At 38.3% G+C, this 27,172-nt stretch overlaps 1 protein-coding gene across 2 annotated transcripts in view; it reads right to left on the bottom strand.

Annotated features, from left to right (window-relative positions):
• Positions 1–1,566: 1,566 nt before the first annotated feature.
• CNTN2 (contactin 2) overlaps positions 1,567–27,172 on the bottom strand; it is a 907,647-nt gene continuing 882,041 nt past the window's right edge. For both annotated transcript variants that reach the window (XM_044076798.1, XM_044076799.1), the window contains one exon: positions 1,567–2,449. In XM_044076798.1, the coding sequence (XP_043932733.1) occupies positions 2,346–2,449 (104 nt within the window). In that variant the 3' untranslated portion in view covers positions 1,567–2,345. The remainder of the gene's footprint in view (positions 2,450–27,172) is intronic.

The following is a 27,172-nucleotide window of genomic DNA, read 5'->3' as shown; positions in this document are numbered from 1 at the left end:
TGTGTGTGTGTGTGTGTGTGTGTATATAGACACACACACACACACACACACACACACACACACACACACACACACACACACACACACACACACACACACACACATTATATACATATCTATTTCTATATATATAATTGTTGGTCTTCTTAATGCAAGAATAAACGAGCTTCCAAAGGAAAGCGTGGCCATTTTGAGATCAACCCACATAAGTGTGAACAGAAAACACTGCAACCGCTTGACTGAGGACAACACTTGAATTTAAAATGAGCCTTCCTCTTCTCCCACACCAGCTACGTGTATATACCAAATCTGAGATCACCATATCTCAGTGAAAGGAGAAATTCCCAAGATAGCACAATCTCATTCTTTCTGTGCAAAACAGTTATATTAGTTATCACATTTGAGTGTTGATCACCAGGGTGTCACAAGCAATCCTAATAGCCCAATAAATCAAATAGACAGAGACTGTTGCAGACTTTGACTGCAAATGCATGTGTGATGCTGTCAAAACAAAAGTAATCATAGCAGATCAACTTGTCTGATTCATAAAAGGCAATCAAGTAAAATAAATATGCTGTTTCAAGATGTCTGAGCTACAACAAAAGTAACATGTACCTTAAAGCACATTTTACTACTGCAAATATGTCAGTAAAGGACATACGACAAACTGTGACTACGACACCCTGTAAAACATTCTCATGGTAGGTGCTTATCTAAGGAGCAGATGAGATACAGCAGTTCTAAAGGGAATCCTGTTGTAGCTGCTAACCACTCTAAAAAAGTTAAATAGTTACTCTTTGGGATTCTACTCATTTGTTACATTTTTGCAACAGTCTTCTCAAAAGTAGAACATTACAACTGTTGTACACTCATAAAATAGATTTTGACATTTGCAGAAGTACAGATACTCTCCAACTGACCTCTTTTAGAGTTGCATGACTGTTCTCCACACCTACAGTATTATAATTATATATTCATGTGTACTTATTTGGCTATAGTTATCAGTGAATGTACTTTTTTTGTTATAGGTTTCTTGCTAAAAGAACTGAAGATGGCATAGGGTAATGTTGGTTAAATACTGGTGTACAAAAACTAATGACGGTGATGCAACAGTAGCATGCAACAGATATTAACTCAGAGGAAAGGGGACCTTCATCTGCTGGAAAAAATAAGCAACAGGGAGTATAACTTGCAGTGGTGAGTCCAAAACAATTTGTTTTAACAATGGAACAGTCTTCCTTCAGAAATCAGCTGTTACATTAGTGTCTCATAGAACTGTGCTTTTCTGTGGTAATATATATAAAATGTACATAAACTTGGTTATCCAAGATTTCTTGGTGTTTGCTTTTATGTAACTAATAAAGTTAATGTGATCTTATTCTGGTTCCACAATATTTAGAGAATGGGATTTTCTGTATCAAACATATATATATTATGATAAGAATACTGAAACAATTTAGAATGTGGGATACCCTTTACAGAGATGCTCTCTCAATGCCTGGAAAGAAGGGGCAATGCAGTTTAAATGTAGTGCTAGAATCACTAATATTCACACTGCACTATCAGTAACACTTCCACAAATTTATTCACATTTAGAAAAATTGCATTCACTTCTTGGTCTACTGCACTACCTTTCATGTTGCATAATAATACTTATCTTTGGCCAGACCCTTACTTTTATCAAAGGTCCTCTTGGTATTCTTAGAATGGCCTTCTGAAGCATTGATGCAGTTTACCACTCTGGGGCTGTACATGATATCCATGGAGTAAACAATGGATATGTTCACCACTGTTGTTCCTGTTTTCCAGAGGCTGGCATCCACTCTAACCACAGCATAATGGTATCACTGTGAGTTGCATTCTCACCATCTGTTTGCATCAGGTTTACTTTTAAGATACCCCCTAGAGCAGATCTGCATGACCTGTAACCCCATTGTATGGTACTGGCTACTTATTAATGTACACCTGTACTGTCATCACTGCACATTCCACTAGTTGCAAGGTGGGTTTATTCAAACCCATTACAACAACAGACTTTACAAGTCAGGTACATACAAGTTTCTTCTTTTTTTTTAAATAAGGCAAAAACTTGTCAATTGTTTAAAACCTAGATATTGTCCATTTTTATGGGTTATGCATTAAAAAAGGTCTAAATTTATTGTAGTCATCCGAGTTTCTTGTAGAAAATCTATCATCTACAAAAATGTAATTTCTTTGTGAGACAAACCCCTGTTTTCCATTTTTTGTGATACTGTGATATAAAGTTGTGATTGTGAAAATAATGGAATAATGAGATCTCATAGCTGAGAAAATCCATGGTCTTCATTGAAGTTGTGAGGACACGGTCAAAGCTCCAGCCAACCAATTAGAACAAGCATTAGAATAGTGGCAGTCAAGATTCCATGAGCAGATGTATTTGTGGAGGGATTGTGAACCATCATGCCTGTACCTGAAAAAAGAAAAACAAGTTATGAGAAAGGTTGTTCAAAAGCAAATACTCCAGCTCTTAAGGTGCAGAAGGAACAGAACTATTAGTAGTCACAAGAGTTAGAACTGATTCTTTCAAAACAAAACAAGTTCCACCCCACTTCTACAACAGACTTCCTTTCTACAGCATATAAAACCCAAAAGCTACTTGGTGAGAAAACAGTACATGGAGACTTCAGAAGAGATAGGGCAAAATATCCACAAATTATAAATGAATTATAACGGAGTAGGCAACTCATAGATTTCCAGCAGTCAGCTCTGTGAAGTTTTTAACCATAAAAATATAAAGCTCAGTACACATATTTACAAATATTTGTACTGCGGTGGTGGTGCTGCGGTAGCATTGTCGCCTCACAGTTAGACGTTGCCCGTTCGATTCTCAGTTAGAGCATCTTCTGTGTAGCGACATACGTGAATGGGTGTTCCTTCGTTGAAGGTTGTGCGTTAGGCCGGGCAAGCGAGTATGTAAAAATCTACTGCCAATCATTAGCGGACCGGAGTTCCGCTGTGGCGACCCCTAACCGGGAAAAGCCGAAAGACACAAACAAACAAACACATATTTACAAATATTTAATTAAAAAAGCTCAGTTAACCTATTTGCTTTCAATTTGTTAATGGATAACACAATTGATCCACAAGCCTTCTTTGAAGGTAGACCCTTGGGGTACTTGACTCTACCTACACATCACTACACTATAATATATGTAGCTCAATAAGATTAATATAGTTGCACATGCATACATATCAAACACATGAACCTACATTCAGTTTAATAAGATCAATACTATGTGCTTCTTAAGCACTAGATTACATTCAGCATTTAGACTTAATATTAACAAGTGTAAGTTTGGAAGTATTCTGAACAAATAAATGAGTAGTGTGTGTGTGGTTGTGAAAGTATATATGGGGGGGGGGGGCATTGGAAGTTGCCTATATTATGGAGTACCTATGAGAATATACTGTGCTGTACTACTGCTGATATTCTGAGATCATTACGAGATACATAAATAAAGTCCAGTCAGACTTTCTAGTACTTGATTACTGCCTTCTCAGGGATGTGCTGTTACTTAAGGCTTTCACTGGAGTAACTCCCTTACCACTGACTACTCTTATTTATCCTTACCATATCACTTTGTCCCGACTCACAGTAAACTCAAAGGGTCACATGTTTTGGCTTTCTTCTCAACCAATGTTTCAGTTATTCCTCTCATGAGATGTTTAACTGACAAAGCTAGAATTATAAGTGTTAAGGCCGTATTTATCCCTCAGCTGTTAGTTAGTGTTATACCTGATAGACTGCATAAGATGACTTTTTAACATACCTAAAATGCTCAGTAGTATAATTGTTCATTTTTGATCTGCTGTGCCTGCTAAAATAACAAAACTCTGAAGTTTACCACATGGCTTAAATTAAGAAAGCAGCTAAACTTTGGGCAACTAACATTGTTGTTAGCATGGAGATGGGTGTTTCTACCTTGCTGAAATTCTTGTGTGGTGTACATCTTTAAAAACTCTTCTTCTGCCAACTGTCATATGTCTGAAAGAACTAGGAAAGATCCCTGCTGTGATGGCAGGATGGCCAACAAAATAGTGTCTAGCTTGGAACACCCTCCCTACAGTTAAATGAAATTGCATTACACAAAGGACTTCATTAACGAGGTAAATTAACATTTCCTAGGTTATATATCTTGCCCTTACTGTACAGTTACTACGTTTTTATGAACTGATATAGAAAATTACCTCAAATATTTTTTTCATTTTGCTGAGAATTATTATGCTGAGCAATGCCAATAACTATGTGCAACTTTAAACTTTTCTCATGTTTGTACACTCAGGATTTTTGCTTTAAAGTAGGACTGTGTTATTTAGCCCTGAGTACAGCATTTTGGCTAGAACTTGAACAATAAGCAGATTTTTCTTTTGGCTGTTGTTCTGCACACTACTTTACAAGCTTCGGTTCTGTGAATATTGCCCTCCAACAGCTAGACATCCATGACTATGTGAGGAACATTACCTTCACAGGTCTAGCACAAACAGTGGTACCCATCCCACTAAACCATGGAACAGCCTGAGAAGCAGGGATTCTGCTTTCTCTGTTACTGCTTTTAATTTATGGAACTGACTTTTCACTGTGGTAAGTGAGTGTGATAGTTTAAACTAAAGTGATACAACATTAATAGCACTAATTTCTTATAATCTAAAGCAGCATTTAGGTGCAAAAGACACCCTCAACTATAACCTTAAGGTCTTCCCTCTTCTTAATCTCACAGATAAATAAATCCTGTTTTAAAATGACCAAATGATGGCAATACTAATCCCATTTACAATGAATTGATTGCCACCTCATCATTCCACATCACATCACAATAGGTACCCCTCAACCTTGCTCATTGGCATTTCTGTCATAACAATATCTAACTTCTGACCTAACGTATCTAATTTTACAGAGAAGCTGTGTTGCCAAGCTAAATAAGCTAATATTTATTTTAATTCATTAAAACGTTTCATCTCCTCTTTCTGCTACCATCTTTTCTGGCCTTATTTACTGACTTACACTTATGTTAACTGCTGCTGTATTACCTGTTTTTCCTGTTTTTCCAACTTCTGTCTCATGGAGCCAACTTTATCTTGCATTATTTGTTTTCTAGACGAATGGCTTTAAGTTACACCTGACCACTTTCCAGTGCAAAAGATGTAGCCAGATGTTATGCTTTGAATATTTGTACTTTATTCATAATACTGTGGTTTGCATGCATGATTTGTGGTGGTATTTCAAAAATTTGTTTAGCATCTTGAGACATTCATGATCCTATTTAATGTTGCGATTTAATCTGTATGTGAGAAGTGCTTAACATTGTATTAATTTTGTTTTGTCTATAACACACGATCTTTGCCACAACATTCCTTGTTTTAGCTGTTGTTGTAGTGTTTGTTTCTGAAATCATTGCATTGTCTTGTGTATCTTGTAGAGTGAGATTTTATTTTGTATATTGTCTCATAATGTATTTTGGGTCAAGTCAATGCACCTTGTTCTGTTTTTGCCTTCGGTACAGGTCATGACAGTAACTGTGTGTCACATATATTTTTATAATTTATATTTAATAACTTGTGCAGGAGGATACAAGTATATAATTTATTTGCTTGCATGTATCTAATATCATGCTCTCTCTCTCACACAGACATACACAAAGACATAACTCATGTACACATACACATGTATTGACCTGTGCCAAAAGCCAAAGCACAACACTGTGCATCTGTATGGCCCAGAATGCATTCTATAATCTCTTAGTCATGGTGAAGGAGTAGGAGTGCTTCTGAGATTGTGCTCTTGGTAGAGTCATTCTTAACAATTTAGTCGAAGGAGTGGGCCAGCCAAAAGCATGAGCCACTAAAAGACCCCCCCAGTAGCTCTTTCAAAGAATAAGATAGAGTCACCTATAATAGGGTTATTAGGCCAACCTTGGAACTAGACAAGAGTGCTATTTACTGATAAGTAACTCATTTTCTCAAATATCCCAGTTGTGCTCAGCCCCCCAAAAAACTGCAGGGAGCTGTAACATGGGCTTACTCCCCACAAGGCAAAGGGTGTAGGACTGGTTTGATGGTTTGTAAGTGGTTGGAAAGAGTGGGATGGATTATGATAGAATCCTCCTTTGGAATATTTAATAGTTTTAGGATGTGGAATGTCACCTCACTGCTACGAAAGGAAATGGAACTTGTACAGGAGTTTAGAAAATACCAGCTAAATTCAGCTAGATGTTCTTCATATTGATCACTGCTGCAGTAGCCTTAACTATATGAATTATATCCTGCCAAGGATATATCAGCCGGGCAGCTTCCAAAGCTTCAGGGTATTTCCAACTTGTCTTTTAGTCAGCTCAGCTTTAAGCTACATTACAGTTTGGGCATGAAGCCCTTCAGAGCTTTACTGCCGCCAAGCAATAAGCTCTCTTAGGCTTTTGAGGATTGACGGTTGGGTTGTGCTTCCCTTAGCTGGTTAGATAAGTTCCCTTTGGGGAAAAAAATTCTGTTTTCTTATTTCTTATGTTTTATTATTTTCCTCTTCAGGAAAGTTATTTTAATCTAGGAGTGTTATGTCTTAACAGATTGTCTTTTAAGTGGAGCAAACTATTTACTGTGGAGAAATTGTGTTTATTTTAAGGTTGTGGGGCTGCCATAGTGTTTAAAAGCACTTTTTTCTGTGTTTTGTCTTCCAAAAAAGTACCTTTTATTGACTGGTAGCTTTAATGTCATTGTTGCTTGTTTTTACTAGGATGGAGGCACTATTTTTGGCTTGATCATGGAACAGATTGTCATTCCAACTGGTGGTCCTTCTTCCAGCTACAAAAAGAAAAAGTTAAGCAAACACCCTTTGCCACCACATCAGGTTAGCAATTTGCCTCAGCTGTAGGTGAATGACTCTGCTGTGGCCATTTGTTGTACCTTAGACCACTTACCTTTTACCAGGGATCCCTGTGGTATAGCACCTACAGCCACAGTGGACTGGGGGTTAGCCACATCTTCTGCTGCTGTTGGGGCTCTGTTAGTGAGCAAGAGAGAACCACTTTTGTCAGTCCTGGGAGGGGGAATGGGGAATATTTTCCCTGTTGTGTCAGAATGCTGTGCCCATCTTTGGGAAAGCAGCAGCTGCCATTAGTAATACAGTTGGCCCCATTTTTCCTGTCACAAAGAAACAGAAAACCAAGTGTGTATCTACTCCTCCTCAAATTTCTTTGGGTAGCAGCAGTTTACTGGGACTGGCTCAGGGTTTGATTCAGGTTTTTGATCTTTCTTGTAGAGTCATTTCCAGTAAAAGAAAGAGGGATGCCTCCTTTCCTGAAGACAGTCAGGATTCTGAATCTGAACAGGAAGATGTAGGGATGGATTCAGGGTTTTGTCCTCAGACTTCTGATTCAGACTGTGAGCAGAGCTTACCCTTCCTATGGAGGTTTCACTTTCTCTAAGACTTGCTAGAATGTCCCAATGTTTTCACTGGGAGAACACTGAGGTTTCTCAGTCCCTCAAAAAATACTATGAGTTGTTACAAAAGGATTTTCTAGAAGCTATACCCATTTCTCCTGTCCTGTCCTGTCTGCTTTAGAGGATGTGTTTTACTGCCTACAATTTTCCTGATTGTCAGCCAGCTGTTCCTAAAAAGGTAGCTATGATTTATAAAGTTCCTCAGTCTTTTAAATCTGACCCAACAGCTATAGACTTAGTTGACTCCTCTGCTGCTAAGCATTTAGTTAATTCCAATCCTACTCTTTCTAATAAGGATGGGAAAATTATTGATAGGTGTGGAGAAAAAAGGGTATACTTCTGCAACTTTGAATTTTAAATTGTCAGGCTCCTATTTTAAAGTTTATTCTGACATATTCTGAAAGTATGGCAGCTGTTTTATCTATAGTTTCTTGTGAAAAAACTCTGCTTTATATAACTTAGTTTCTTCTATTGCACAGGTCACTACTTATTGTTTGCAATGCATGTATGACTGTCAATACTTCTTCCAGGGCTATGGCCACTGATATGGTTTTAAGGAGGTTTGTTTGGCTGCAGTCTCTGAACCTTCCAGATGATGATAAAAATGAAATTTTAAATTCTTCCTTGGATGAATATTTAGTGTTTGGCCCCTCTGCTGCAGAGGTGATCAAAAAAGTGTGAAGAAAGGGGCAATCTGATCCAGTAAATTTCTGATTTTGCAGCCCTCTTTTTCCAAATTATCCAAGGGATTTTCTTTCTCCTCATTCAGTTTCAGCAAAAAAACAGAATAAACAGTCAAGAATTCAGCTATATGGACATTTAACAAGTGGCAAGGAGGTGCCAAAAGGAAGTCTCAAACCTCCTAAAACCAAGGACACTCCAACAAGTCTGACTGTTCAAGAGACCTTGTGACTCCCTCCCACACTGGCCCCCTTTCTCTTCCAGAAAGTATGAATCTCCATTTTCCTCTTTGGCAACAGATTGTTTCAGACAAATGGGCTCTGAAATCATTCATCAGGGTTACAGATGGCAGTGAAATGAAATTCCTCCTTTTCAAGAGTTCATTCCTCATCCTGCAGATCAGACTGTTTTGTTTCCACCTGTTCTTTATCACATGTTGTCCAAAGGAGTGAAAGAACCAGTTCCTCCTTCCCAGGTGGGGAAGAGGTTTTATTCAACTATGTTCCTAGTCCTAAAGAAAGAAAACATTTGGAGACCAGTTTGTGATATTTCTTTCCTAAACCTATTTGTGATAGTGCCAAAATTCAAAATGTCACTTCACAACCTATTGACTCTTCCTCTTCTTTCAAGTTTGCTAATAAAACCAGACTAAAATGATGCTTATTTTCATAGAAATGGTTATTTCATAGAGAAAAATCAGACCTAACCAACTATCAACAGCTAAGAAACTTAACAAAAACAAAAAAAAAATAACAATTAAAAAGTGACAAACAAGCATACTTCCTATCCTGTCAGCATAAAAAACCAAAATAACCCAAAAACTTTCTGGCATTGTATCAACCAACTCTTAAACCCAAGTCAAACCTCCCACCTCTCTGACCTCCTCCAATAACACTGACCCCATAGCTACCCAGTTTAACACCCAGTCCATCAGCACTGTAACCACAGCCACTTACCATCCCTAGCACCACTATACTCAATCACAATCCCCTCTTCTTCACAATGATACAAACAAACTGCATAAAAACTCTCTTATCCAAACTCAAACCAAACCACACAGCTGCTGACAATCTCCCTAATGAATTCCTGAAACTGGCAGCTCCTGTAATTGCATATCCCATCTTCATACTCATGAACCACTCTATCAAGGAACGGTATTGTACCTCACATTTGGAAAATATCTCATATTATTCCACTCCATAAAGGTGGCCCATCCAAAGAAATAACAAACTTACACACCATAGCAATCCTCTACCCCCTTGCAAAAATCCTAGAGAAATGCATCCACAACCAACTCTTAAATTACTTCCTTCTCAACAACCTACTTTCTGACTCTCAGCATGGTTTCTGACCAAAGCACAGTACTAGTACAGCTCTCCTTGCCTTTACTGACTCCATCCACCGACACCTGAACAAAGGACAACAGGTTGCTACAATATTTCTAGACATGTCTAAAGCCTTCGACACTGTCTCCCACCAGCTCCTTCTTAACAAACTATCCACCTATGGCCTTAGCTCACCCGCACTAACCTGGTTCCACAGTTATCTTTCTAACCATCAACAGGCCACAATATGGGACTCCTCCCTCTCCCCTCTCCTCCCCACCTCTGTGGGAGTCCCTCAAGGTTCCATTCTCGGTCCACTCCTCTTTGTCATATTCACCAATAATCTCTGCACACCAGCCCGGCATGCCACCATTGTTCAGTACGCTGATAACACTACCCTTATCTGTTCCACTCCCTCCACCCAAGATCTTCAAATCAAAATGCAATCTGCTTTACAGGACATTGAATCCTACCTCTCTCAACACCAACTCATATTAAATCCCAACAAAACCAAAGTTATAGTATTTAGAAATAAATCCAAAATTTCACAAATCCCCCTTTCCATCACCTCTGCTAATAGTACCAAAATTACCCCCACTAACCACACAAAACTCTTAGGTATTACCATAGATGAATACCTCAAATTTAACATACATATTGCTCAAACCATCAAAAAAGTCCACATAAAATTAGGCAGCCCGTATAGAGCCAAGCCATTCCTAACACCAAAAGCCAGGCTTGTCACTGCACACACACACCTCCTAAGTACCCTTCTCTATGGTTCCATTGTTTTCACAAACCTCCGGAAATATGACCTCAATAAACTGGAATCTTGTTACCATAAAATCTCCAAATTTGCCAACAACCTCCCACTCACATCCCACCACTGCTCATCACTTTCAGCATTAAACTGGCTAGAGCTACCAAACCTTCTCTCTCTTTCAATCATCTAGCCTTAACCCACAAAATAATCTACAATCCCAATAATTGCCCTGCCCTGTCCTCCTTAGTTCAACCACAGTCCAACCATTGTACTCTCAGATCCTCCAACAAACTCTTACTTAAGGTGTCTAACTCCCACAACCAACACGGCAACTCCCTCTATTCCCACAACATAGCCAAACTCTGGAACTCCCTCTCAGAAACCCTAAGGAACATACCCTCACATGTTCATTTCAAAACATTACTAAAACACCCCCTCAGCAACCACTGGCTATGCTCCTGCCACTCCCCTGCTTAAGCCTACTCTCTTCTCGTTAGCTACGCTCAGGACAAGCTCTTCCCCTGCTTCTTTTCTAACTTATCTCTACTCCATCTACCACCTTTGCCATCAGCTCTCTCAGCTTGTAAATAATGCTTTACTTCAGCTTCTTTTGTATTCACTACAGAGCTGCTCCATTAGCAGGTTTTTAGTTTCCCACCATCCTGTTGTGTTTGTTCATCAAGGTAGATCTTCCCCTAGGATCTACACCATTAAACACACAATTCTCATAGAATGTTTTTTCTTGAGATATGATGTTTTTGATATTGTAGAAATGCATACTATTTTGTGATGTTTGTTTTTGATTTGTAAAATTGCATGCTAATTTTTTATAATCTGTGTATCTAAAATCTACTTGTATTGTATTTTTCTGTGGAGCTTTTCTCCCTGGGCCTCCACTGAAAACGGGCCTCTGGCCCAGTTGGACATTCCTGGTCAACAAAATGTAATAAATAAATAAAAATAATATTCCTATTCATCTAGACCTCAGGCATTTCTTAAGGTTTTGTGCATCTGGATCACATTATCAGCTCTCTGCCTTAACCTTTGCACTATCCACTGCACTAAGAATGTTCATAATGTGTCTAGCTTCAGTTGTAGCTGATTGCAGGTTCAGTGTATCCTCATTTGTCTGTATTTAGATAACTTGTTTATCTTCTCAGAGTTTTTTAAAATGTTAGGAATCTCTGTCTCTGAGTGAGATATCTCTTGCACAAGCTGGGATTCCAAGAAAACATTCAAACGTTTTTCTTGACTCCCTCATACAGGATTGTGTTTATGAGATGTCATCTAGACACTTAAGTTCATAGAAATTTTCAACCACAGGAAAAGATAGATCTTTATTTCTAAGGTTTTCCACTTAGACTTCAGTCACTGCGAGGGAATACCTTAGGATTTTGGGTATCATGGCATCTGTAATTTTCATGATAACCCTGTCAAGAGTCCACATGAGAAAGATACAGTGGTATCTGAAATCTCTGGTCCCAGCATCAATACCCTTTATCTTTTCAGATCCCAGTACTGGAGTTTGTCAGAAGAGAAATAACTTGGCAAGGGCAACAGATATCTTTAATGAAGGGCTCTCCTTCTCCCTCTCTGGTCTAAAGCAATCAGTCCCACAAATGCTTCAGACTTTAGTCGGGGAGCAGGTTCAGGAGAGGTAAAAGTGCAGGGTGTGTGGGACACCAGGGACAGATGCAAACACATAAACATCAAGGAGATGCTTGCCCTGATCAAAGCAGCCAATTTTCTGAACCATTTTTGGTCCCTGGGACCTCTTCAAATGGTTGCAGACAATAGCACAGTGATGTGGTACATCAGCAAGAAAGAGGGAACCAGGCTGTACCCTCTATGCAGACAAGCTATGTTAGCTTGGGATATAGCTTTGGCATTCTCCATTCCATCAGAGCAAAACTGTGTGGCAGACAAGCTGAGCAGAACCAGAGCAGACCATCACAACTGGAACCTAGGGTGATTTGATCCATTTGTGGGAGTTCCTGAAGTAGACCTTTTAGCTTCCTCTCTGAACAATCAACTGGCAAAATTCTATTCCAAGACTGTATACAAGAAGGTGTGGAAGACAAATACGTTTTCTTTTCTTTGGACAGGAATGTTCCTGTATGCCTTTCCATCCTTTCCACTAATATCCAGGGGACTTCCGAAGATTCAGAAGGAATCCCCCAAGATAACTGTAGTGATTCCTTTCTGGCCCAGGCACCTATGGTTCTCCTTTCTTTTGGAACTGGCCATAGGCAATTACCACAAGCTTCCTCATCGAATGGATCTACTCACACAAGAACAGGGTGTTTGAATTCCCCCCAACATCAATCATCATCACTTGACTGCCTAGATCAGTGATGGCGAACCTTTTGGGCTTGGTGTGTCAAAAATTTGAAAAATGGCTATCTTGATTCTGCGAACAAAAGAGAAACAATTCTTTGCATATTCATTTATGCAAAAAAATATAGTCCAGTCGTGTGCTACTATGTATTATACTACTTTTAAAAGTAATTTTGTATTGAACTGAAATAAATATGGAACACACTGCATTTGATTTGATTGATATTAATTAATGACTTTTTTTGTTGCAGAGTTTTAATAGATAAGTGCAGGGTCACATATTTCTTGCATTTTTGTTCATTCAGTTTCTTTGGTAACTCGGGTATTGGTAAATGCTGGTGTGCCACTCAAAACGTCCTGGCATGTCACCTTTGACATGCGTGTCATAGCTTCGCCATCACTGGCCTAGATGATAGAGGCACCTGTTTTCTGAAGATGTGCAGCACATACTACTGGAGTCCAGAACGCCTGCTTCTAGAAAATCTTATATTAGCAAAGGAAAAAGGTTTTCTAGTTGGTACAAACAACATAACCAGCACTCATTAAGGGCTAGTTGTTCTCTGGTTTTACAATATTTGTGTGAGTTACTGTCCTATGGCCTTTCTTAATCCTCTATCAAGGTTCATTTATCGGCCATTTCAGCATGTCTGTGCATGGATCCTCCTCTTTCATGACAGTCACTTGTCAAAATGCTCCTGAAAGGGGTTTTGCATTAGATGCCTCCAAGTAAACCAGTGACCCCTCCTTGGGATATTAATTTTGTGTAGAGAAACTAAAATTTGCTCCATTTGAACCAGCAAATCTGGCTGACTTGAGATTCTTAATATGGAAAACAGTTTTACTGCTTGCTTTGACTTTGCAAGAATGGTATCTGAGTTGCAAGCTCTTATGGTAAGTCAACCCTACCTCATTTTCCAAAGGACAGAGTTTCTTTGAGAACTATTCCTTCTTTTATGTCTAAAGTAGTATCTGAGTTTACTTTGACCCATCTCCCCGTTTTCTTTCCTGAATCTAAAATTAAGAGCGAAAGGATACTCCATACCTTGGATGTCCACAGACAACTCATGTATGATCTTGACAGAACTAAATCTTTTAGCTCATCGGATCAATTGTTCATTTCTTGTGAAGGTAAGAAGAAGGGATAATCTGTGTCAGAATAGACTATTTCCAAATGGTTATCTAAGGTTATTACCTTTTGTTATACTTACCATGACAAATCTATTCCAGGCAGTGTCAAGGCCCACTCTACAAGGACCTTGGCTTCTTCTACACCTTTTTGGAAAGGGTTGGATTTCTAGAAGTATTCTAGAAGCTGCTACTTGGTCCTCTTAACATACTTTTTACAAAGCACCATAAGCTGGATTCCTTCCCTAGGTTTAGATCATGCTTTGCTAGGAGCATTCTTCAGGGGCTCCTGGACCCTTCTCCTTCCACCTCCCAAATATAGTTAGCTATGGTGGTCTACCCATATAGCTAAGGCTACTGCAGCAGTGATCAATATGACGAGTATAGTACAGAAATGTAAGTTGAACTTAACCATAACAGCAGATGTTTGAATGATCACTGCTGCAGTAGCCAGTCCCTCCCTTCACCCCCCTTGTTTTTTTGGTGTGTTTTTTATGCCAGGGTGTGTTCATTTTATTTTTGTTATTACTAGCTTTGTCCTTTCAGTACTCAGCCTTCCTCTCTCTGCTGTCAAGAAAGCTCTGCAGGGCTTTGGACCCAAACGTGTCTTTTAGATAGTTCAGCTCATGTTTCTTGATACTTTGAGCACATGAAAGGTGCCCTGAAGCTTTGGAAGCTGTCCGGCTGTTATATCCTTGGCAGGATATAACCCATATAGCTAAGGCTACTGCTGCAGTGATCATTTGAACATCAACTGTTATGGTAAGTTCAGCTTGCATACCTGCACTTTTTACACTTACAATCACATTCTAGATCTGGAGCTTTTTCTCTGGAAAAGTCACATGCAGGTGTCAAGACTCATTAGCCAATGACAAGATGCAATGAGGTGCAATTTGTGTTAGCAGTCAACAGAGTCAACGTAGCTTGACTGTAAGTTGCAGAAGAAACACGTCTTCCTGTAGCTTGTGCATATATAGCTAACAGCTTTAGTATACCCAGCCATTTTAAAGTGGCACTCATTACAGTACCACCTATGGATGTTTTAGTTCTACAGGGAGACACTGGGAAACACTCATGTTTACAGGTTAAGTACTAGGCATGCTGCCCTTGTGGATCATTTTAAGCCTAACTAATTTCTCTTTTTATGCTTGAAATAACCTTTCCTATTTAGTTATAGGTCGGCATTACCCTTCCCATGGTTGATAATTATATATTACCCCTAATGAAAATAACTAAGATCATACCATAGATAATTTGAGGGGACCCACCCATGTGGTAAAGCATTTAGGAGCTGCTTCTATCCATTAGTAGTACAGGGGGCAGTTCTGAGGCTAAATTGTATGCTGCACATGAAAGTGGACAGGGATGAACTTTGTTTTATGTGGATGAGTATGATGGAGATACCTGGAGGACCATAAGCAGGCGGAACAGCTTTCATGACCTAAATCTGAATGTTGAATCATTAATGAATTTCTGTGCTAGTTACAGATCAAGGAAAATAATTTTAGTTTTTTAAAAAATGAAATTTTATTTTCATGGGAAGAAATCTATGAATTATACTCATGATTTTTAAGAGCAATTTCCAGTCATTACTATGATTAAATTATAATTTTTCAGTTCACCTTTATAGATGGGAAATTAAAACAGATTTTAAGTAAAAACTGTGGATAAACAAACTGACAATATTGTAAGTAGTAAACATAATAGGACATACAAACTAAGGTTAATGAGTGCTGTGGCCTAAAATGCCAAAGCTGATGAAAATCATTTTTTACTAGTACTTTACACCAGTATCTCTATGGATTATCCATAATGAATGTCATGTTCAAATTCATGGCTGGTCATAACTGTTCTTAGAATGAATGTCATGTTCAAATTCATGGCTGGTCATAACTGTTCATAGAACCAGAGGCTAACAAGTGACTATGTAGTCATGTTAACAGACATGGGCCTATTTATTTTGAACACTCTGATCAAGGCGGGTGCTAGGCTGTTAACATACAGAACTGAAGAACCATGCAAGACCACAAATCACTACAAAATCAAAGCATAGAAGGTACAGGTTAACAAGCAGCATGGAAACACTGGCAGTAATAGTGTATGGAGTACTAAGTAAACCAAGAATAATGTCAATTCTAGTAATTTACAATTATCTGTACCCATTTTATAAGTACAATACCTACAGTTCTGTAATAATGAGTTATAAACAACTGAGTATAGAGAAAGTTAGGATGACTGCTCCTGGCGGTAAGTGTAATATAATATATGCCACCAGGGGTATAGTATGTTTCATCTAGACCATACCACCAGAAAGCGTGGTGGGATAGCCATACTTTACAAGTCTACCCTATCTGTCAGCATAGACACACAACAACCACCCCAGTTCAATAATGCTGAAATTCTTATCTCAAAACTACAAATTAACAGAAACAAAAATGTAAACATTGTCTGTGTCTACATTCCCCCAAGGAGGAACACAGACACCTTAGAAGACTTCTTATATTGGTCATCCACTAACCAGCCCCAAGAAACAATTGCTCTTGGGGATTTCAACATTGACTAGAACACTTGCACTTATGAAACCCCCCACAACCCACATAAACCTCTACGGATATACTCAAATCATAACCTCCCCCACCAGGACAGGAAAACCCAATAACAAGGAAAGTACCCTAGACTGGATACTTGTCAATACCCATCTTCAATCTTATAAATCAGGCAGTTTGCCTGATGACTTAAGTGACCACTGTCTCACCTATGTAATCAAGCTCAAACTAGACTGCTCCTACCAACCCACCTATAGAACATTAAGAAACAACAAGAATTTTATTCTCACCAAGTTTCAAAGTGAACTTAAGGCATGCAACTGGTCAGTACTAAAAAGTCTCCCCCTAGATGAAGCAGTAGCATACTTTAACACCAAATTCCTTGCTATTCTTAACTCCCATGCTCTCAGCCACTCTATTAGAACCAAAGTTAATATTGCACTATGGCTTTCTAAAGATACCAAAACCAAAATTTCATTCAGAAACAAAGCATGGGCCACCTACCGAAAAACAAAAGCCTCACTTGATCAACTAAGATTCAGACAGCTAAGGAATGACACCAAAAATCCATAACCTTAGACAAAAAGAACCACCACTACCACCTACTGCAAAAACACCAAAACAAACCTCAAAAGTTCTGGGCTGGAATAAACAAACTACTCCACCCAGGCCAAACAGCCACTCTACCCCCCCCCCCTCAGCTTCCCAACAAAAATCTCCAGTAGACATTGCTAATAACTTCAAAAGCTTCTTCACAGAGACTATCCAGTCTCTAGCCAGCCAACTCTCTTCCAATGGCTCTAATTCTAATGTAGCCACACCCTGTACCCAAACATACTTTACCTTCCAACCTGTTCCTACTCAACTTATTCATGCCCTACGTAAGAAACTAAGACCCACCACCCTGGCTGCTAACCTCCTCCCAGCAGACTATCTGCAAAAGGCTGCTGACACCATAGCCTACCCCATCTCTATCTTGATCAACAGAGCTATATCTGAAGCTACTGTGCCCACTATATGGAAAATCTCCCATGTTATACCTCACCATAAAGGAGGTAGTTCCACTGAACTGTCAAACTCTAGACCCATAGGTATTCTGTCACCTCTAGCTAAAATTATGGAGAAGTGTGTACACATACAGCTCATGCACTACCTCGCACAGAACAAGCTGTTGTCCAACTATCAGCATGGCTTTAAGCCACACCACAGTACTACTTCTGCCCTCCTCTCTTTCTCTTACATCATTGACCACAATTGCAATAATAACAAACTATCCTCAGCACTCTTTCTAGATCAATCCAAGGCTTTTGACATGGTTGACCACAAAGTGCTTAAATACCTTGAAGGTCTTCTCCTTAAACAACCATGCACTCCAATGGATTCAATCCTACCTGCAGGGCAGGCAACAGGTAGTCCTATGGCAGGAAAAGCTATCATCTCGCCTACCCATCACATTAGGAGTCCCCCAGGGCTTGATACTAGGACTCCTTCTTTTCTCCATCAACGACCTTCACTCAGTCATCCCAGATGCTACCTGCATTCAATATGCGGATGACTCCACCTTGATTTGCTCTGACACCTCACCAGCTACTTTATTCACATTAACCCAAATTACCTTCAATACAGTGGAAAAATGGCTGTCCAATCAACATCTAATCCTAAACCTCAACAAAACTAAGTTGCTCCTCTTCTCCCCCACATGCAGGACCTCCCTGCCAGCCTTCAACATAACTGCTAACAATGGCACTATCATCTTCCCAGAAGCCCAAACTAAACAACTGGGTGTCATAGTTGATAACAACCTGAAGTTTGATGCGCATATCAATCAAACTATCAAAACCATTAATAAAAAATTTGGCTCTCTTTACAGAATCAAACCTTTCCTTAGCCCACTTGCTAGAATTGCAATTGCCCGATCCCATCTGCTATCAACTCTTCTCTATGTCTCACCTCTATTCTCCAACTTAAACAAAACAGATCTTAATAAACTATCATCCTGCTATAACCACATTGCCAGATTTGCTACTGGCACAGCCTACCGGACATACCATTGTCACAACCTAAATCGCCTAGGATGGCTTGAACTGCCAAGCCTACTGAAGTTCAGCCAGCTAATAGTGGCACATAAAGTCCTTTACCAACCAGAAAATACACCTGCACTAAAAAATATTATCAGCTCCTACACCAGCACCCGGCCACTGCGATCATCCACTAGACTCCTAGTTCAAACATACAAATCCAACTACTCAGCTGGGGACTCTCTGTTTGCCAACTCTGTTGGAAAAATACGGAACCCTAGAACCCTCGCTAACTCAATTCAAAAACAAACTCAAGAAATACTTCAAAACTTATTGGTTATGTCCTTGCACTAACCCCGACTAGTGACCTCTCTATTTCTTAGGTGCCTTACCTTCAACTACTTCTAACTTTTTTCTACCACTCCATTTCAGGAAGGGTCAATTGTATAACTGCTGCTCAGTGTGTCTTAAACCTGAATGTAATGTTATGTATGTTTAACTTTGAAAATAATATGTTTTGTAAAGTGTTTTATAATAAGTACTATATGTGCTAAATGTTAGTATTACTTATGACTGTAATCTGCTTGAAACTAGCATTTACTAAATGTTCAATGTGTATTATTATCTTATATTATTATCTTGGAGCTTTTCTCCCCGTGGCCTCCGCTGAAAATGGACATGTATCCAGTCGGACTATCCTGGTCAACAAATGTTAAAAAAAATAAATAAATAATGTAAAAGGGACACAAACACATATGCTAGCATGAGATTGCTTTTGTTTTTGCAGTATTTGTGCTTTGGCAAAAGTGGAGGCTACTGTGTGGGACTAGTAGGATGCTAGGCTTAACTATGAATCATTTGATCCACACTCTAATCTGTAATTACAAACAATGCAGTTTGATCTTAACGATGAAGACTGCAATGCCTCAAATGATTTACTTTTCTACAAAATACAGCAATCTCAGAGATAAAACCAAGAACCAACGAACCACAAACAGAAAGTAAACGAAAACGAAGTCCAAGCCAAAACGAATTTATTACCAACAGCAAAACTTCATACACGGTTCACCAATTACCTAGGTTTCGTCCCAAGACTCGGACTTCATCAGAATGGTTGAACCAATATCAAAATACACTTAAATATGCAAGCAACCAATTAAACATATAATTGCATAAAACAATTAAGCCCAATCAGTTGTAATTGCCAAAACCCTACAAAACCTTGGCTGTAATTACACATTAACACCAGTGTTACACTTCTATCCATATCACCAAGGTAAAAACATAATAAAACCTATGATAAAAAAAAATATATATAGGTTATATAAAAAAAGTTAAAATGTAAACCAAAAAAAAAATGAGTATAAAAGGTATGAATGAATGAGAAATGTAATATGAAAAGTATATGTATACGTAGACGTAAATGTGTATGTATAAAATAAAATAAAATAAAACCAGATTCATAAGGAAATATTTAATACAAATGCTGTAAATAAAAAGTTGGATTTAGGAATTAAATTTAAAAATCAATAAATAAAAAATATATATGTGTCAATATATATATATATATATATATATATATATATATATATATATATATATATACTTATTGATTGCCCAGTGTAAATATAAATATATAAAAGTAACATATCAATTTATATTTATCCCATAATGTTTTTCAACCTAAGTAAAGGCTTAATGGAACTATAATCATTGAGCCCAGGAAAATTGTGGGCATTCAACCTGAGCTGCCATTTTAATTCACACACGTCCAAATGTAAATCAGTGATCCTACCCTGTTGATCAATCATCACTTGTTGTAAAATACAAAATTTGAATGTGTGATCAGCATTACCCACTAAGTGTCTTGTAAGGGCATTAGTAGTTTTAATACGTTTAATGTCTAATAAGTGTTCCTTGATCCTATCCCTGAAATGCCTACACGTCTTACCCACGTAAAAGGCAGTACAATTCTGGCATTTGGCAAGGTAAACCACATTTCTAGTGTAGCAATCAAAATGACCTGAAATAGAAATAAAACAATTGTTAACCACTAACCTACTACCTGTTAACAAAATGTGGGGACATGTCAAACATCTTCCACATTTAAAGTTACCAATACTTCTGTTGGTCGAAGGCCCCTTGACCAATAAATTCCTTTCAAAAATGTCCTTAAATGCTAAATCCTTTCTATAAACAAACATGGGTCTCTTTCCGAAATGTACTGCAAAATCTTTATTCATCTGAAAAATACTCCAATTCCTATAAATCATCTTTTTAATAACGTCAGAATCCCCATTGTATGTGGAGATAAACATTAAGGTTACATTTGTCAAGGAAGCTATTTTGGTATGCACATAACTGTAACCACAGTGGTTGTTTTCTGACCTAAGTATAGCTTGAAGCACACCAATATCTCTTTTATGTTCAATTTCCCTGCGTACATCTAAACAAAGTTGTTCCGGGTAACCTCTATTCAAAAACAAGGAAACCATGAAATCCAACTCATCCAATAAATCGTTGTCATCACTAACTATCGGGCTGCCCTAACCATTTGGCCCTTAACTATAGCCCTTTTCTGATGGTTGGGATGCCAGCTGTTGTACTGTAAATATGAGTTGGAAAACGTAGGTTTCCTGTATATGTTAGATTTGATGGTACCATTGACCTTGTCATAAGTCAATCTAACATCCAAATATGTAATGGTGTTGTCATTAGTTTCATGTGCAAATTGCAGGAACCAAACTGTACTATTGATATATTTAATAAAAGCCTCAAGAGTAACCAAATCACCATCCCAAATAATAAAAATATCGTCCAAAAAACGTGAGTATAACTTGACAAATTTGAAAAACTCACTGTTGAACATGTATTGTTCTTCCCAATAAGCCATAATGTAATTGGCATAAATAGGGGCACAAGCGGCACCCATGGCCACTCCAGTACGTTGTCTAAAATAGTGCCCTTCAAAAAATAAAAAATTATTACATAAAACCACCTCCATGAGTTTAACAAAAACATTAACCTGGTCCTGCTCGTACACACCTGTGGCCAACAACTGTTCTTCCAACCAGGATAAACCAATATCATGTGGTATAACAGAAAACAAATTACAAACATCAATAGTTAAAAAAGTAATATTCCCATTAACTTCCAAACTTTTCACCCTCTCCAAAAAATGCCAAGAATCCTTGGTAATGTGGGGAAATCTCCTAATACCCAATTTCATATGATGGTCCAAGAACTGGCTAATAAAACACACCTTACTCCTTTTGCCATCTACAATAGGTATAAACTGTACGTTATCCAGTCCTTTATGAATTTTGGGTATACCAAAAATACCACTGACCACAGGGAATGCATTAATCATATATTCATAATCAACTTCAGTCAATTTACCCTGGAACAACATATCCTCTAAAAGAAGATCCACTTTCCTATAAGCAATATTTCATTAATACTGGTTTCAATGTAATTATCTTCCATGAGCATAGACATCATAAGATTTATATAATCATTGTTGTTGACTATCACCACTCCATTACCTTTATCAGGCTTCATGATTCATATAGTCCCCAACCTACCTAAATTATCCATCAAAACATACTCATCCTTGGTCATATTAAGTTGTGGTTTACCTTGCCGCTGTCTGAAATGATCTCTAATGTCAAATTCACACATTCTTTCAAACAGTGCCACAGTCTGATTCAAGGGTGGATTAAAAACACTTGGTTTAGAAATGCCCTTATTACTCGCCAAATAACTAGCATTGTTATCTGCACCAAAATAAGCCTTTAAATTCATTTTCCGTGTTAACATTTTTAAATCAATTAATGTATCTGCTAAATTACCGTTCCTACATGGAACAAAATTAAATCCTTTAGAAAATAAATCGACATACTCAATGCCAAATGAAACACTGGAATAGTTGTATAGTTTAAAATCATGCAAACTATTTTCCAGCACAATGGGACAGCTCAAGATACCATATATTGTCTGGTCAACTAACACATCCATATCATACCGACTTACTTGATCAATGTTACTGCCATACTCAAAACATTCAGTGCTCTGTTTATCACCTTGTTCATAAACTTCCTGCATACAAAGTGACTGATAAAAATCACAAGTATCATTAGCCATGGTTAAGGAAGTGTTCAGCAAAACAATAGTTGGTCTTGAGTGACCAAGACCACACTTAATAAAATGTGTCTCAGTACTAAAATCAGCGTCTTCAACTAATACACCATGGTTACCGGACTGCACACAAATGCCTTCGTGCTCTAAAGTGTGTGTGCTCAAATTCAACAATGCATCTTCACTACAAACACAACCCAATGCTGAAACATTACCATCATTGTCATCAATATCTCGCCCTGATACATCACATACATCTAAAATGTTACTCAAAATACGCTGGCACTCATCCAAAGCGCCATCGGAATTCAACATAATCCCCATAGATTTGGAAACACTAGTACCATACTCACTGTATAATGGTGCACCATTTGGGTTAGAAAAAATACTGTGATCTTGAAAATCATCTAAATTGCTGGCATCACCATACAACATACTTTGGTTAAACCCAATAATGTCACATGTGCCTGTGTCATTCATAATGTCAGCGTTAAGGTCATGTGTGAAAGAAGGATTATGAACATTCACACTCTTAAATCCATCGAAAACCGCCAAAGACATCAGACACTGTTCAGAGTCAAAAGTACTGTAAATAACATTACCAGAGCCATCATGAACTTCTTGATTGTGAGATGATCTGTCCGAAGTGCCAAAATCAAGTACGTTAACATCATCCCTAATGCTTCCGGACCCAGTGTTGAAATTCACTACCTTCTCATTTTCCAGGCCGCTCTCTGAGGATTGATGGCAGATGGACCCGTTTTGGATCGTGCTCCTGCCCGACCAACCTCGCTCTCTTCGTAGGACGGTTACCGGTTCCTGATTCTCTCCGACCATCTCACGCCTTCCTCTAAAGGGTTCTCTCCAACAAAATTAAAGCTTTCAACCCCTCTTAGCCCTTCCGAGGTTGCGACACCACTCTATTCCAACCTGTGATTGGTTGATCTATCCTGGTTACCATAGCTGCGGGACTCCCTTCCCGATTGCGGATAAACATTTCCGCTCTCGTACACTCTAATGTCCCGCTGCAATTTCTGAAGCTTTTTATTATAAATAGCCTCACAGCTACGGTCTATGTCCTTCACAATATTGGAATAGTTAGTGTAATATCGGTCAAACAATAGGTCTTTGGTAATATTTTCATTAATGGTCTCTAATTCACCCAAAAGGATCTCAATCTTAATCTTGTTGTATTTGACCATGATATCCATGATACTTAAACCAGTTTTATTGAATAATTTGTGCAAGTCATTAACTATATCTCTGTTGCTTTCGCACCCATTTGGGTACCTCCATACACACAAGCCCTTCGGCACCATCCCAAGTTCAATGTTCCTGGTTAAGTAATTGTTCTCAAGCTGGGTTCTCTTCAATTTAAATAATTTGGCTTCAAACACTTTAAGCAATTCAGCTAATGATTTATCGTTGGTAACCTTGGTATTAACAATAGGAGCACTATCATCTTCAAAACTAAAACAATTAGTTTTCCACTGCTCACTGTTACACACCAAAGGAAATCTGTCGACTGAAACAGTTCGCACGTTAGTTGAATTACTGTTTGAATTACCGGCAACATTGTTCACATCCAAAATGGTCGATGGTGGTGAAATAGGGGTGGCTTGAGTAAGCGGTAAGCCTAAACTTCCCATAGATGGTAATAAAGGAGCTGAAAATTGCCTTTCGGCTAAACTTTTGATTTGAGCCGAATGCTCCTTAAGCTGTTCATTAATGCGTTGCAATAAATCCATGATCTCGGCAGAAGGACTATCGTTTTCCGTGTAGGCCAACAAATAACCAAGAACCAACGAACCACAAACAGAAAGTAAACGAAAATGAAGTCCAAGCCAAAACGAATTTATTACCAACAGCAAAACTTCATACACGGTTCACCAATTACCTAGGTTTCGTCCCAAGACTCGGACTTCATCAGAATGGTTGAACCAATATCAAAACACACTTAAATATGCAAGCAACCAATTAAACATATAATTGCAGAGATATATTTTTGTGGCTTGGGGAGTGTGGGTGGGGGATGGAAACCCCCCTGCAAAAACAATTCACTGGTGAAGCAATGAGTTTTGATAGACACAGTTTCACTGTCAATGTGATACTCATCATCATCCTCCTTTGTGACTGCACGTTTTGATTGCACATTAGCCATGGAGCCATAATAGTGAGATAATTAATTTATAGTAAGTTAAAAGTATGAATTATATGCATAGTTAGTTATTAGGAAGGTGTATATAAGAGAGTTATGCTTCATTTAGATTCTGTATAGTGCAGTGCAATGTGTTTAACTGAGGGAATACAGAAGAGGAGACAGTAGGGAGGCGTTTATAGTTAAAAGTTGAAGTGAACTTACTTCTAATTCCATTACCCCTTAACAAAGTTATCAGACATAATTATTGGGCTAAGTCAGTGCACACATAACAAGTGTATAACCACAGTTCCATTCATTGTGTTTGAAATGCAGTTTATTCTCTCACCTTTCTTGCATTTGACAAAAGTACAGTTTTGAGCACCTCACTGGGACCTGTAGGGAAATATGATGTTGGGTAAATTTTGAGATTAATCAAATGGCTTTTTTGAAGACTGAGAAGTGGAGAAGTCCCTTGTACGTTGAGGTAACAAGTTCCAGTGTTTTTATAGTGTTTCTTTCTTGTTGCCTGCCAGTCATCAATCCTATCTTTCCCAGGAGCCGTCATACAGGCAGCCATCATGAGTTTTGTGGTTAGCTTAGCCCCCAGCCCTCAGTGACTGATGTGAGCACATGCAACACCATGAGTGCATTCTGTGCCCTCCACTAACATCCATGTGCTCAAGTGCACATGCCTATAGGTGTAAAATCACCAGCTTGGCATGCTAAGCACATATCTCTCTGTTAAAAAACACATGCAAGGCCACAGAGATTCCCTCAGATCCAGGTCAAACAACTTGAAATGTAATATAAGCACTTTTGTTTTACTTTATAATAAAACTTCTTCAGATGAAGTGAGCCAAACATACACTGTTTAAATACAATTCTAAAAGGTCATGTGACAACTTTTTAAAATCATGTGATCAGGTTAAAATCGTGACAGCTAAGAACTTTTAAAAATCATGTGATCATCTTTAAATTATGTGACAGTTAAATTCCTGAACAAATCATGCATACCATGCAATAATGAGTCTACTTTATTTAACCAAAAGCTGATTCCAGCGAATGCAAATCCATCGACACAAATGTATGAAACTGCGAAATAAGCAAACTTACAAAACCGTGAAATTACTGCAAAATTACCACAAAATTCGAAATGTGGAAGTGTTTTGGTTGGCACGTCTGAGCTAAAGCTCTGTAAGGTAAGTGTGCGATAGTTACGGACATTAGGGTGCGGGTTAAGGTAAGTGCATAGATAGGTAATGTAATATGGGTAATGTATTTAACGTTTAGTGTAGGGTTTGAGGTAGGGGTTTGGTTAGTGTATATGTGTGGTTTATTTATTTTGTTTGGGTATAGCTCCATAGGGTAAGTGTGCGGTAGTTACAGACCTTAGGGTTAGGGAGGGGTTAAGGAGAGTGCATAGATAGTGGTGTATGTGAGGTTTAGTGTAGGGTTAGAAGTAGGGTTTTGGTTGGTGTATGTTTGTGGTTTATTTATTTTGTTTGGGTATAGCTCCGTAGGGTAAGTGTGCAGTAGTTACGGACCTTAGGGTTAGGGAGGGGTTAAGGAGAGTGCATAGATAGTGGTGTATGTGAGGTTTAGTGTAGGGTTAGAAATAGGGTTTTGGTTGGTGTATGTCTGTGGTTTATTTATTTTGTTTGGGTATAGCTCCATAGGGTAAGTGTGCGGTAGTTACGGACCTTAGGGTTAGGGAGGGGTTAAGGAGAGTGCATAGATAGTGGTGTATGTGAGGTTTAGTGTAGGGTTAGAAATAGGGTTTTGGTTGGTGTATGTCTGTGGTTTATTTATTTTGTTTGGGTATAGCTCCGTAGGGTAAGTGTGCGGTAGTTATGGACCTTAGTGTTAGGGAGGGGTTAAAGAGAGTGCATAGATAGTGGTGTATGTGAGGTTTAGTGTAGGGTTAAAAGTAGGGCTTTGGTTGGTGTATGTTTGTGGTTTATTTATTTTGTTTGGGTGGATAGTGTGTTTCGGGCGGTGGGGTTGGCCGAGTATGACAAATTGGTATTTTGAGTTTCGCGGTTTTGTGAGTTCTCTCATTTCGCAGTTCGATGTATATGTGTCAAAGGATTTGCATTCGCTGGAATCAGCTTTCAATTAATTAAAGTAGACCCGCAATAATAAATAGTTTTATTAAATAGTAAATGCTATAATGAGAAAATCTGTCTGATAAAAAAGGTAGTGATATAATCTTTCTAATGCTCTTAGTTTTAAATGACAGCTAATAGAAATCTGGTCATTAATCCCTGGCCAAGAAGTTGCATTAAGTGTAAGCTGCCAATTGGTAAAAAAAAGTGTACAGGTTTAGGTATTCAGATATTCAGCTTTTGATTTTTTTTTACTTCAGTTTTTAAATTATTGAACATGTTGCCTTAATGCATGATTTATTCAGGGGATTCATCTGTCACATGATTTAAAGTAGATAAAAAAAAATTGTCATTTTTTTAAAAAGGGTTGAGAAGAGAGGGATAGATGGCAGAGGTAGAAGTTGAAAAAGGGCCAGTGTTTAGATTGGAATCTGTAGTGGGTAATGCTATGAGGTTGGACCATTCTTCAGTAAACATGCCCTCCTGCCATAGCTGGAGAGCATCCCGAATTACTGCATATAATGA

Source organism: Protopterus annectens, chromosome 7.part0 (genome assembly GCF_019279795.1).
Source record: "Protopterus annectens isolate FY-2018-M chromosome 7.part0, PAN1.0, whole genome shotgun sequence".
Taxonomy (NCBI): domain Eukaryota; kingdom Metazoa; phylum Chordata; order Ceratodontiformes; family Protopteridae; genus Protopterus; species Protopterus annectens.
The sequence above is the reverse complement of the archived record's forward strand: the minus strand, read 5'-3'. Positions and strand labels throughout refer to the sequence as shown.